This window comes from Ranitomeya variabilis, chromosome 4, assembly GCF_051348905.1.
Source record: "Ranitomeya variabilis isolate aRanVar5 chromosome 4, aRanVar5.hap1, whole genome shotgun sequence".
In the NCBI taxonomy this organism is placed as follows: domain Eukaryota; kingdom Metazoa; phylum Chordata; class Amphibia; order Anura; family Dendrobatidae; genus Ranitomeya; species Ranitomeya variabilis.
The window spans coordinates 731,058,476-731,072,207 of record NC_135235.1 but is presented as its reverse complement, the minus strand read 5'-3'; the positions used below and the strand labels follow the sequence as shown (position 1 = coordinate 731,072,207).

The following is a 13,732-nucleotide window of genomic DNA, read 5'->3' as shown; positions in this document are numbered from 1 at the left end:
AATATTACTTGCACTCCTTCATATCCTTCTTTTAAATGTGCCCTTTGGGATCCACGGTCTGTATGTAACAAACTTTTTTTTCTGCAGTTACTTTCTGAACAACTCTCTGAATCTGTTGGCCCTCATTGAAACCTGGATTCAGGATTCTGACATTGTCTCCCCTGCTGCCATTTCCCATGGTGGCCTACAATTCTCCCATTCCCCGAGACCCACAAACAGACATGGTGGTGGAGTCGAAATACTCCTGTCCCCACAATGCACCTTCCAGGTCATCCCCCCGTTCCATCACTCTCATTCCCTTCTTTGAGGTCCACACAATCAGGCTCTTTTGTCCCCTCTCCCTCAGAGTAGCGGTCATAAAATGGCCCCCAGGCTTGCCCACCCAGTTCCTTGACCATTTTTCATCCTGGCTGCCTCACTTCATGTCCTCAGAACTCCCAACCCTTATCCTGGGAGACTTTAACATCCCCATAAACAGCCCCACTTCCATATCGGCATCCCAGCTTCTATCACTGACCACTTCTCTCGGCCTCTCACAGCTCTCAACCTCTGAAACACACAAAGACGGTAACACCCTTGACCTGGTCTTCGCCCGGTTCTGCTCAATCTCCTACCTAGATAACTCACCGCTTCCCCTCTCTGACCACATTCTCTCCTTCACACTCACAATCCCTCGCCCAACCCAGTACACTCCTACCTACCACACATTCAGAAATCTACATGCCATTAACTCTCATACACTTTGAGGCTCCTTACACTCATCACTGTCCCCAATCTCCTCTTTTTCCTTTCCTGATTGGGCTGTACATCACTACAATGACACTCTTAGAAGCACCCTGGACCAAGTAGCTCCCCTCACCCTCAGAATCTCCAAGCACAGAGTAAAACAGCCCTGCAGCCCTCCACCAGTCGGGCCTTTATGGCTGAGTGGCCCGACGGAAGCCTCTCCTCAGTGCAAGACATATGAAAGCCCGCATACAGTTTGCTAAAAAACACATGAAGGACTCCCAGACTATGAGAAATAAGATTCTCTGGTCTGATGAGATGAAGATAGAACTTTTTGGTGATAATTCTAAACGGTATGTGTGGAGAAAACCAGGCACTTCTCATCACCTGCCCAATACAATCCCAACAGTGAAACATGGTGGTGGCAGCATCATGCTATGGCAGTGTTTTTCAGCTGCAGAGACAGGACGACTGGTTGCAATTGAAGGAAACATGAATGCGGCCAAATATAGAGATATCCTGGATGAAAAACTCTTCCAGAGTGCTCTGAACCTCAGACTTGGCCGAAGGTTCCCCTTCCAACAAGACAATGACCCTAAGCACACAGCTAAAATAACAAAGGAGTGGCTTCAGAACAACTCTGTGACCATACTTGACTGGCCCAGCCAGAGCCCTGACCTAAACCCAATTGAGCATCCTTGGAGAGACCTGAAAATGGCTGTCCACCAACATTCACCATCCAACCTGACGGAACTGGAGACGATCTGCAAGGAAGAATGGCAAAGGATCCCCAAATCCAGGTGTGAAAAACTTGTTGCATAATTCCTAAGTGGACTCATGGCTATACTAGCTCAAAAAGTTTTTCTTTTTTAATAAATCTGCAAAAATTTCTACATTTCTGTTTTTTTCTGTATAACAATATTGCACTCATTTACTGATCATGGCAAATGGCCATTTGTTAGAAGCTGCTATTCTTCTTTGGACCAGGTAAGTTTTCCCTGAGTGGTACATATAGGGCCATCTGAAAACTGAGTTTAGTCTAGGACAATTTGCACTACTAATTGACAGCTGTTACAATACCAAACTAGGGTGGTCCCTATAGGAGAAAAAAAACACAATTATACTGAATTTCACATACTTTCTATTCCTGACTGACTGCCACTGGAGTGGCTTGTAAACTTACAAAATATATAGTTTGAAGTCTGAGATCTGCCTATATGTGGCTAGATTTCTGACTGTTTTGGATAACATGATACATGATTTTAGACTTTTTTTTGTAGTCTTGTCTCGCATGAATATAGGTCAATATTAAATAAAGTCTCCTGATGAGTCGCCTTTGGTGAGGATGACGAAACCCGTAGAAATGAGAGACTTGGAAAGCGAGTGTGTAGACGTCACCTCACTGTATCTACTGTAACGTGGGGTATATGTTTTTTCTATTAGTCACTTTGTGACAAAAATTCAGAGGTGAAATATGGGTATAGTTTTACATTTGGAATTAATAAACTTTAGTTTTATTCTTTTGTCAGCAAACATGAGGAATGACAAGAGACAACCCCGTTAAGAAGATCCAATTTTGGTTAAAAGTATTCCAACATTCAGGTCATAAAGAAGACTTCTCCCCTATGTGACGTCTCTGATGTTTATTAACAGTTGATTTCCAAGTAAAATATTTCCCACATTAAGAAAATTAAAAAGGCTTCTCCCCTGTATGACTGCTTTGATGTCTATTAAGATGCGCTTTCCGGTTAAAACATTTCCCAAATTCTGAACAGAAAAAAGGATTCTACCCTGTGTGAATTCTCTGGTGCTTAACCAAATCTGATTTCTGGTTAAAACATTTCCCACATTCTGAACAAGAAAAAGGTTTCTCCCCTGTGTGAGTTCTCTGGTGATTAACCAAATTTGATTTCTGATTGAAACTTTTCCCACATTCTGAACAGGAAAAAGGCTTCTCCCCTGTATGAGTTCTCTGGTGATTAACCAAATCTGATTTCTGATTGAAACATTTCTCACATTCTGAACAGGAAAAAGGCTTCTCCCCTGTGTGAGTTCTCTGGTGCTTAACCAAAACTGATTTCTGATTAAAACTTTTCCCACATTCTGAACAGTAAAAAGGCTTCTCCCCTGTGTGAATTCTCTGGTGTGTAACAAGCTCTGATTTCTGGTTGAAACATTTCCCACATTCTGAACAGGAGAAAGGCTTCTCCCCTGTGTGAGTTCTTAGATGCTTAAAAAGATTATCTTTGTGGGTAAAACATTTCCCACATTCTGAACATGAAAAAGGCTTCTCCCCTGTGTGAGTTCTCTGGTGTATAACCAAACATGATTTTTGATTGAAACTTTTCCTACATTCTGAACAGTAAAAAGGCTTCTCCCCTGTGTGAATTCTCTGGTGTGTAACAAGATCTGATTTCTGGTTAAAACATTTCCCACATTCTGAACAGGAAAAAGGCTTCTCCCCTGTGTGGGTTCTTAGATGCATTACAAGATTACATTTCTGGGTAAAACTTCTCCCACATTCTGAACAGGAAAAAGGCTTCTCCCCTGTGTGAGTTCTCTGGTGGCTAACAAAAACTGATTTCCATGGAAAATATTTCCCACATTTTGAACATGAAAATGACTTCTTTGCTTTAGGAGCAGTTTGTTTTTGAATGCCTCTTTTGTGACTTTGATTATCCTTAGTAGTCGGTAATGAATCAGAAGATGGGACTTGTTTCATAGGATCAGATGACAGATCTTTACTGTGAAGGGATGATGGTATATCTGGAGTAACAGCAGTCACTTCAGTTGTATCTTGTAGGATCTCAAGATCATCAGATTTAAAAATTAAAGATGGTAGATGTCCCTCTGATCTCCTGGTATAGTCATCTGCTAAAATAAAAAAAAATATTATTTTTAACAAAATATACTTGAGTTTTATATTTTTGAACATTTCTACTTAGCTTGCCAATTTTATGGATAATTTATGTAAAAAACCCTTTAATTATTTACCAAGACAATGACAGTTCACAGTCTAATAGAAAACCTTGTTGGATGAACCAGTAGTGCGTGGTGTTCAACTGTTTGTTCATTCTGCCTCCCAAACATCAAATAAAAAGAAACCAATCAATGTTATGTTATGTTGGCAAAAATAATACCAATTCTCATCTCACAAAAAACAAGTCCCCACTCAGGTATCATCTGTCAATGGAAAAACAGAGGTTCCCACACTATTAGTGGTTCAAAGGCTGTTGAAAAGCAACACGTTTCCTATAAACCAATCCAGCAAAATCCGCTCTCACTTCTGAGTCTTGCAGTGTGCTCAAACAACATTTAGGATCCCTGTATTTAGCAATATTATAGTGAGAAGAGACCACTTAATTTACGGTCTGTGTTTCCTGGAGCACAATTTGGGCACTATTTGTTGGGTAATAAAATGGCAAATGTGTAAATTTCACTCTCCAACATCCACTGCGTGTTAATTTCCGGAAAAAGTTTGTGGAGTCAAAATATTCACTCCTCCTATTGATTATTGCCCTCAGTGAATTAATTTATAAAATGGAATCACTTTATGGGGATTTTGACTATTCTGGTTTTCTGTCATTTAGTTATATTAGGGCTTCTGCATATGGGGTGTCCAATCTCATCTGGGATCTGTTCCTGCTGTCCAGCTAGAGTAATCATCTCCCTACTTCAGCCAATTGGAATGTACCACACCCTACTAAAGTTCAAAGCATATTGCCGTTGTTCTCCTTTGGTTCAATTCTCTGTGCTCAGCTTGCGGCTTGTGTATTTGTTTCCTGTTGTGACCGTGGCCCGTTTGTAGTTTTCAGTTAATGAGATTCTCATGCTTCAAGGTGGGGCTGTGGGCGGCCTGTTTGCGGGACTTTATATGGTGCTCTGATTACATATGCATCTGTATTGGCTTTTGACATGTCACTGATCACTCAGTGACCTGCCCCCCCAGTTTTACATAATGCATATAATAGCGTTGGTATTATTGTTGATAATGCCTATAATAGTGTGGCTATTGTGAGGCTTGGAAAGAAATTACATCCAGCAAAATGTCACCGCGATGGCGGTGCCTGCGCAGTAGCATCTATAAGTAAGAGATAGATGCTACTGGGCAAGCACCGCCAGTGTCGTTTTGCTGGATGTAGTTTTTTTTTCTAAGCCTCACAGCCACAATATTATAGGCATTATCAACAATAATATCAACACTATTATATGCATTACGTAAAATAGGGGGCATATCACCGAAGGATCAGTGACCAGTCATAAGTCAAAACATATGAATATGTAAGCAGAGTACCACATAAAACCCCGCCCAAAGCACCAGCCGCAGCCCAGACCACAGCACCACCCACAGCCCAGACCACAGCCCTGCCACGGAGCACGAGAATCTCATTAACTGAAAACTACAAAAAAAGATTAAACAACAACCACAAGATAGATTTCATCACCAGGTATCAATGTAACCAGTATAACAGAGCTGACCTGACACTGTCTGTAGTTTACTGTGCACAGTCCTGCTAACAGGTTCACTTTAAATTTAGATCTTAGGCATTTGGAAGAGGAGATGGAGAGCTTTTTCTAAGACTATCAGGGAGATACAAACTCACATAAGTCAGGCAGATCAATCCCACCACAATCAAACTATCATACAGAATGAACAGGTAAAAAAAAAAAAAAAGACAGAATAAAAAAAAAATGTCACATCCCCAACAACAACATATGTACGAGTGGAGAATCCCAACAGTAAACCCGAGTTACACTCATTTATGGTGGACCATTGGAGCTACTATGAGTCCTGACAAGAAGATTAGAGAAAATAATATTGCTCCCTATTTCAGGAGAGTTTGTGCAGTAACTTGAACTCCTTAGGATTGAAAACATGGAATGGAATTTATGTCGTGGAGTGAATCCATGAAACCAGGGCTTGAGCCATGCCAACATATCTCCTGCAGGCGTGAAAAAATGTATTTTACAGCCTTCAGCCACACACAGCTTAGAGATGTATCATGGCACAGGGGTAATGTTTTCCTGTAGTTTACCTCAATCCTCCTTGAAATTAGTTTTAATACGAATTGAAAAGTCAGGATAAAGAGAAACTGTTACTATTGTACAGAAATTCACACTTGGCCCTCACTGCACATTCAATGTTGATCATAAAAGCGAAGTTTGGCCAGAAAGACTGGACCTGGTCTTGTAGGGACCATATGATCACATTCAGCAGCACAGAAGGGAGAGAAGGTAGATTCATCCAATAAGATATCAGGGTTCTAGGAAGCCAACAGCATCATTACCCTCCGCTTTCTCTTACAGACCCATCATAATATATTTCTTCAAGTGATAATCTAACTTGTCAGCACATTCTACTGTAGTTACGCTGTCATTTGGCTTTGTAGTTTACAGATCTGGGCAGGTAACGGTCAGAGTCTACTAATCCCAGGGGGTAGGTGGATGTTACAGGTGGTAAGTTCTACAGAAAAGGGCTTTTAATGCCCAAAGTAATTTGAACAGTTTTGGGTGGAGCTGAATGTTGTAGGCGGGAGGCAAAATGGTGATCATGGTAATACGGCCGGACTACACCACTGATAAAGCAGCCACAGCCGGTGACTGAGAAGAATCTGTGACTTCTCTGCATTTAGAGGTTACTTCTCACCTGGGTAGTCATATGTAGGAATCTTCTCTTTACACCGCTCATCACCCCTCACATATGTCTCTGTAGTATTAATATGGGTCAGATCTTCACCCTGAAACAAATATTGTAAAAGTCACAGACAGATGGAGAAGTCACATCTATGATCAGCTCTAATCCTGCCATCTCCACCGTTCTCATTACACAAGTATAAAACATATAATACTGGGGGATAAAACAAGACTGAGCACAAGACCTTCACAGCTGTCTACACATCATAGGGTAGATCTCATAACACCTTCTCTCCATCTACCTGATGATTCTGAGGAACATTGGGATCTTTTTGTTTACACTCCTGTTGAAGAGGAGGACGGGGACATCTATCTGGTATTGTCCTCTTACTGGATAGATCTGGAGGAAACACATACAGGGACTGAATTCATTCTTTACATACAGATAATTATAGGCTGTGTGTATTTAGTTCTATTACCTGGTGATGTGAGTGGCTGGGGAACCTCCATCATGACATCCTTGTACAGATTTTTGTGTCCTTCTAAATACTCCCACTCCTCCATGGAGAAATAGACGGCGACATCCTGACATCTTATAGGAACCTGACACATACAATGATACAGTCATCTCCCGATTCCTTCATAGCGTTACTGTATAATGTCCCAGCATTCCCAGCAGTGTCACCTCTCCAGTCAGCAGCTCAATCATCTTGTAGGCGAGTTCTAGGATCTTCTGGTAATTGATGTCCTCATGTATCAGGGGGTGAGGTGGAGGCCCCGTGATTGGTTTCAGGGGTATTCCGCATCCCTCAGACACAGGGTCCTGACAGAGCTCACTAGAGGTCTTCTTCACTACTGTGTAATCCTGGTTATGGAGAGACACATTAATAAATCTCACTAAAAACATTTCCAGAGTCCTCACCTCTCCAGTTCTGTCCATCTATTATTCCCATAGATAAGAATGATGTAATGTGACGTCATCAGAATCTCTCACCTCTCCAGTAAGCTGGAAGAGGATCTCTAGGGTGAGGTGTAACATCTTCTCCGCCATCTTGTCTTTGTCCATATCCATCTTTGATGGGTAAATCAGGAAAATTCTCTTATACAGAAGATCTTCACTGAGAGGATCCGATATTGTAGAGACCTGAATGAGAAGAAGATGAGCCGATGTAACATCATAAAAATCCTGTGTAATAATACAATTACTGGAGATAATAAGGGAAACATATGGAGATTTATTATTTTACAGTACAGTTTCCTTCTTTACATCTACTAATAAAACCTATATATTTAGGCCACAGAAAACAAGCAGTTTCTTCCTCGGAGTCGGCAGCTGAATACGTTTCTCATAGACTCATCTTCCATAACGCTAATTCTTGTCTCATTTACCGAAACTGGAATCGGCATTAGCAATACTGCAGGAGATATTCATTACACGTGACAGGAGAAATAACTACTTCATGATGAGGACGACATCTTCATCTTCTACTATGGCTCTAGAAACATATTTGTCCAGAGTCCGTCACTGACTCCATCACCACCGGCCGTCAATATGAAGGTTTCCCGTCTTCCCCGCACTGTAATCTTCTATCACGTTAGATCTCAGGTCTGATTCACACACAGAAGCCTGAGGTTTTTATAAAAGCATTTTTACTTGCACAAACTCCGTGGACAGAAACTATCTGATCCCAAAGTCTCCATGTACAGTGTTTTATGGGGTTTATTTCTCCCGTTAGGTTTTCCTATATTACAAGAAAAAAGCAGATATTGAAGTGTTTCAAAAGAAAATTGACTCCAACAGTTCTTGTAAAAAGAAAAAAACATGGAAAAAGCAGAAGGCACATTTTATTATTTTTTAACCACAAATGTCTAAATCTTTTGGGCTCCAGAACATATATACACCGCAAGGATGGCACAGGTGCGGTTGCAACAAAAACCCTGGCAGTTTAACCACTTGCTCTTGTCAAAAGCAAACATGGCATCTCAGAAGGTGTGACAGAGTTCGGCTGAATGCCCTCCGCCTCAGAGTACTCGATAGTATGGGGCGGCCTAGATACTACTATACTTACATGACTAATAATGGTCAAACAACAGAATCTCAAATACAGATACCATCATAAGAATTTGTGATTAAAGCAACCCGTATACATATGGGTACAACCCTGCAGAGCTCCCAAACAACATTGAACCACCAAAACATGATGCAAAAACACCACCAAAAAATCAAATAAAAAGTTTTCTTGATTAGAATAAAATTGTATTCTTTTATTGCAAAAATTGAGTAGAAACAGAAGTCATTAAGTTATAAATATGTATAAACAGAGCTATTTGAATATGGCCACAGATGCCAAAATGTATAATTGCTACAGACAAGACATACTCATGGGCAAAAGTAATACATAATCATCAGCAATATCCCCAATCAAAATATCAATCCAAACTAAAGTGCCAGTGCATATACTCCAGAGATATAGGGATGGCCAAATCCTAAGTGTCCTAGAGGTAAGTATACAATAGTAACATAGAGATTTCTCACTGTTCTTCGGTCAGTGACCTGTCATAGAAAACGCACCACCTAAAACACTAAGGGGCCATACATATTGTAAGTAGTCTCAACAATATTGATGCCCATCTGTAGCCACGCGCCCCGACGCACGTTTCGCAATGGCTTCCTCAGAGGCTGGGATTTAATTTGAATCACCTGGAAAACTAATTATCACGTGTTTAAGATTGATTTCAGTGATCCATTGAGCCCTGAGACACAATGCCATCCACAAGTTTATTTGAAAAACAAAACAATTAAATCTTTATGACACTTAAATCCAATTTGCATAATAATTTGGAACACTGTGTAGCTGTGAGTTTGTCGGTGGGGTGGATGGTACCATATTGTGCATGTAGAGGGCAGTACTCTGGGAACATTAGAAAATGGGGGATGCCAGTCCTGTGGAAACATTATCCTGTGTGAATGGCAAGCTGCTATTGTGGGAAAATTATACTATGTAAGGGGATGGCGGTAATGTGGGAACATTATACTGTGTGTAGGAACCTGCTATTGTGGGAACATTGTACTATGTAGGAGGATGGTGGTACTGTGGGAACATTACACTGTGTGGGGTGGGATGATGGTACTATGGAAACATACTGTGTGGAGAGAATGGCGGGACTGTGAGATTATACTATGTTTGGGGGGTATGGTGATACTGTGGAAATATCGTTTGTGTGAGACATGCCAGTACTGTGGAAACTTTATACTGTGTGAGGGGAATCATATATACTGCATAAGGGGTGTAAAAACGTGTCATAAGAAGAACAAATCCTCAGGGCTGTGCGGCATTTTTACAAAAAAATCTGCCATCTGCCATCCAGATAGGACCCTACGGAATCAATGGGAAGAGAAAAAGTTTCAGGAAGAAAGTTTAGATGGTACATAAGGTCAGGTGACCTTGATGACACAGTTTCCTGTTATTGTAAAGGCCATAGCCCCAAAGCCAGAACAGATTTGGCGCCAAGCAAAAAAACAGGGTGCCAGTGAACATTCTGAGGTACCAGGCCATGGTAAAGTGCCCAAGGCAGCTTGTTGTGGTAGCAGTACCCAGGTGGCACCAGACGAGTCCTGGAGTCCAGACTATGCCAGCCAAGGCCTGAGAACCAGATCTGCTCTGGTCAAGACCTGGAGTCCAGACTTTGCATGTCAATTCCTGAGAACCTGACCTTCGCCGGTCAAGTCTCAGAGTTCAAATTATGCCAGGCAAGAGCAGAGTCCCAGCTCTTGCTACTTCTGGTACGGTAAATGCTAGAGTGTATGGGCTCCTTCCAGGTGTGATGTCATTTCCGGGGGCGTGTTCTGAGTTCACATCATGGGCACATTCTCTTTTTACCAAGGCGGCAAATGAAAGCAGCATTATAGCTTGTGGACTCCATGGAGGTTAGTGGTTTCAGGGTGAAAAAATGCTACTTGCTGATCGCTATTGGGGGGAGGCCCTGTGGTGGTCGACCTACTTGTCTGTGTGGGGAGTGACCTGCGGTGGGATTTGGGGGGGCTCCGCTGCTGCTGGCTATTGTGGGGGGCCCCTGCGGTGGGATTTTGGGGGGCTCCGCTGCTGCTGGCTATTATGGGGGACCCCTGCGGTGGGATTTTGGGGGGCTCCGCTGCTGCTGGCTATTGTGGGGGACCCCTGCGGTGGGATTTTGAGGGGCTCCGCTGCTGCTGGCTATTGTGGGGGACCCCTGCGGTGGGATTTTGGGGGGTGCTGCTGCTGCTGGCTATTGTGGGGGACCCCTGCGGTGGGATTTTGAGGGGGCTCCGCTGCTGCTGGCTATTGTGGGGGACCCCTGCGGTGGGATTTTGGGGGGCTCTGCTGCTGCTGGCTATTGTGGGGGACCCCTGCGTTGGGATTTGGGGGGCTCCGCTGCTGCTGGCTATTGTGGGGGACCCTTGCGGTGGGATTTTGTGGGCTCTGCTGCTGCTGGCTATTGTGGGGGACCCCTGCGGTGGGATTTTGGGGGGCTCCACTGCTGCTGGCTATTGTGGGGGACCCCTGCGGTGTGTTTTTGAGGGCGCTCCGCTGCTGCTGGCTATTGTGGGGGATCCCTGCGGTGGGATTTTGGGGGGTGCTGCTGCTGCTGGCTATTGTGGGGGACCCCTGCGGTGGGATTTTGGGGCGTGCTGCTGCTGGCTATTGTGGGGGACCCCTGCGGTGGGATTTTGGGGGGCTCCGCTGCTAATGGCTATTGTGGGGGGACCCCTGTGGTGGGATTTTTGGGGAACCCCTGTAGTGGAATTTGGGGGGGCACCTGATGCTGGCTATTGTGGGGGACCACTGTGGTGGGATTTGGGGGGGCCTGCTGCTGCTGGCTTTTGTGGGAGACCCATGTGGTGAGATTTGGGGGGGACCGGCTGCTTCTGGCTATTGTGGGATTTTGTTGGGGGGGGGGGGATGCTGCTGGCTGTTGTGGTGGACCCCTGTGGTAGGCGACCTGCTTGTGAGGGGGTCGACCTGCTGCAGGCTATTGGGGGACCCCTGACCTGCTTGTGGGGGGGCGACCTGCTGCAGGCTATTGGGGGTGACCCATTTTAGTGGGGGGCAACCTGCTTGTGGGGGGGTGACCTGCTGCTGGCAATTGGGGGGACCCCTGTGGTGGGATTTAGGGGTGACCTGCTGCTTATGGGGTGACCTGTTTGGGGTGGGAGACCTGCTGCTGGCTATTGGGGTGACCCCTATGGTGGGACCCCTATGGTGTGATTTGGGGATGACCTGCTTGCGGGGGACCCCTTTTAGTGAGGGTGACCTGCTTATGGTTGGGTTTGGGGAGGCGACCTGCTTGTGGCGGGACCCCTTTTAGTGGGGGCGACCTGCTTGTGGAGGGGTGACCTGCTGATGGCTATTGATGGGCCCCTGTGGTGGGGTTTGGGGGTGACCTGCTGGCTATTGGGGGGACCCCTGTGGTGGGGTTTGGAGGTGACGTGCTGCTTACGGGGTGGACTACTTTTAGCGGGGGCGACCTGCTGCTGGCTATTGGGGAGACTGGTGGTGGGGTTTGAGGGCGACATGCTTGTGGTCGGGTTTTGGGAGGGCGTGACCTGCTGTCTATTGGGGGGACCCGTGTGGTGGGATGTGGGGGGAGACCTGCTGCAAGCTATTGGGGGACCCCTGTGGTGGGATGTGGGGGTGACCTGCATGTGAGGGGTGACCTGCTGCAGGCTATTGGGTGGACCCCTGTGGTGAGATTTAAGGGCGACCTGCTTGTGGGGTGCGACCTGCTTGCCGTGGAATTTGGGGAGGCGATCTGCTTGCCGTGGAATGTGGGGAGGCGACCTGCTTGTCGTGGAATGTGGGGAGGCGACCTGCTTGTCGTGGAATGTGGGGAGGCGACCTGCTGCTGGCTATTGGGGGGATCCCGTGGTGGGATTTGGGGATGACCTGCTACTTATGGATGGAACCCTTTTATTGGGGGATGACCTACTGCTTACTGGGGGATCCCTTTTATTGGGGGGCAACCTGCTTATAGGTTGGGTTTGGGGGGGCTGAAGAGGGTTTAAGCTTGGTGGGGGGTGGACATCCGAAGGGGGTGTGTGCTGGGTGGGGGGGTTGGACGTCCGATGGGGGTCTGTGGGGGTTGGACGTCCGAAGGGGGTGTGTGCTGGGTGGGGGGGTCCACGTTCGATGGGGGTTTGTGCTGGGTGGGGGGTCCACGTCTGATGGGGGTTTGTGCTGGGTGGGGGGGTCCACGTCTGATGGGGGTTTGTGCTGGGTGGGGGGTTCCGCGTCCGGTGGGGGTTGGACGTCCAATGGGGGTTTGTGGGGGTTGGACGTCCGATGGGGGTTTGTGGGGGTTGGACGTCCGGTGGGGGTTGGATGTCCGATGGGGGTTGGACGTCCGATGGGGGTTTGTGGGGTTGGAAGTCCGATGGGGGTTTGTGGGGGTTGGACGTCCGATGGGGGTTTGTGGGGGTTGGACGTCCGATGGGGGTTGGACGTCCGGTGGGGGTTTGTGGGGGTTGGACGTCCGGTGGGGGTTTGTGGGGGTTGGACGTCCGATGGGGGTTTGTGGGGGTTGGACGTCCGATGGGAGTTTGTGGGGGTTGGACATCCGATGAGAGTTTAAGCTGGGGTGGCGTTCGATTGGGGGGGGGTGTCTGATGGGATTTATGGTTGGGGCAGGGGGCGTCATATTTGGATTTACGCTTGAGGGGAGGGAAGGTCTTGTGGGCTTTGGATTTATCCTGTGGGGTCCGCTGATTAATGTGTGGTGGAGGTTTCTGACTGGGGAAGCGAGGTTATGCTGTGTGGCCATCTGGTTGATGTGGGGGGGGGGCTAATGCTTCATTGGGGTACACAAAAAAAACATGAGTGTATGCTGCTTATGCTATGCAAAATTTTTTTTTAGGTATTTCCCTGTAGAGTAGGCTGCACCACCAACTGGCACGAAGCTAATCCGTTTCAGCTTAAGGTCAGTAGGAGGCAACATGGGTCTGGACCGCCCAGCCCAGTTTCTGACTTAGGTTTTGGGGGGTTTTTTATTAACGATTTTCCTTTTTCTTTTTAATTTTTTTTTCAGATATGGCTTTTGAGGGCGACAGTGGAATTGTCACTCTAATCTCCCACCTAGAATTGTCACTACCGTATCATCTGTGGTCTACGAGGCAAGGCCCTAACACATCAAGAGTGTTTGTGGTTCCCCAGAGGACGGTCCATGCCACGAATCCCCCTACCCTCTCGCCCCCCAGAGCCAGATAGAGTAGGGAGGGAAGACGAATCCGTTATGTGCCAGCCACTGAAAGGTCTGCGTCTGTCATGAATCCCAATGGCAAGGGATAGCACTGGACAAGCAAAGTACAAATAAAAAACGGACGAGCTCTAGGGTGATG

The 13,732-nt window shown here is 46.0% G+C and overlaps 1 protein-coding gene across 3 annotated transcripts in view; it reads right to left on the bottom strand.

Moving 5' to 3' along the window:
• Positions 1 to 2,356: 2,356 nt before the first annotated feature.
• LOC143767964 (uncharacterized) overlaps positions 2,357 to 13,732 on the bottom strand; it is a 29,240-nt gene continuing 17,864 nt past the window's right edge. For 2 of the 3 annotated variants that reach the window (XM_077256540.1, XM_077256541.1), the window contains exons 2-7: positions 7,355 to 7,504; positions 7,046 to 7,225; positions 6,840 to 6,963; positions 6,663 to 6,760; positions 6,374 to 6,464; positions 2,357 to 3,600 (exon numbers count right to left, since the gene is read on the bottom strand). In XM_077256540.1, coding sequence (XP_077112655.1) covers positions 2,513 to 3,600; positions 6,374 to 6,464; positions 6,663 to 6,760; positions 6,840 to 6,963; positions 7,046 to 7,225; positions 7,355 to 7,432 — 1,659 coding nt within the window. In that variant the 5' untranslated portion in view covers positions 7,433 to 7,504 and the 3' untranslated portion in view covers positions 2,357 to 2,512. Of the gene's footprint in view, positions 3,601 to 6,373; positions 6,465 to 6,662; positions 6,761 to 6,839; positions 6,964 to 7,045; positions 7,226 to 7,354; positions 7,505 to 7,749; positions 8,103 to 13,732 lie in introns of all 3 variants that reach the window. The other variant, XM_077256539.1, reaches the window with a different exon arrangement.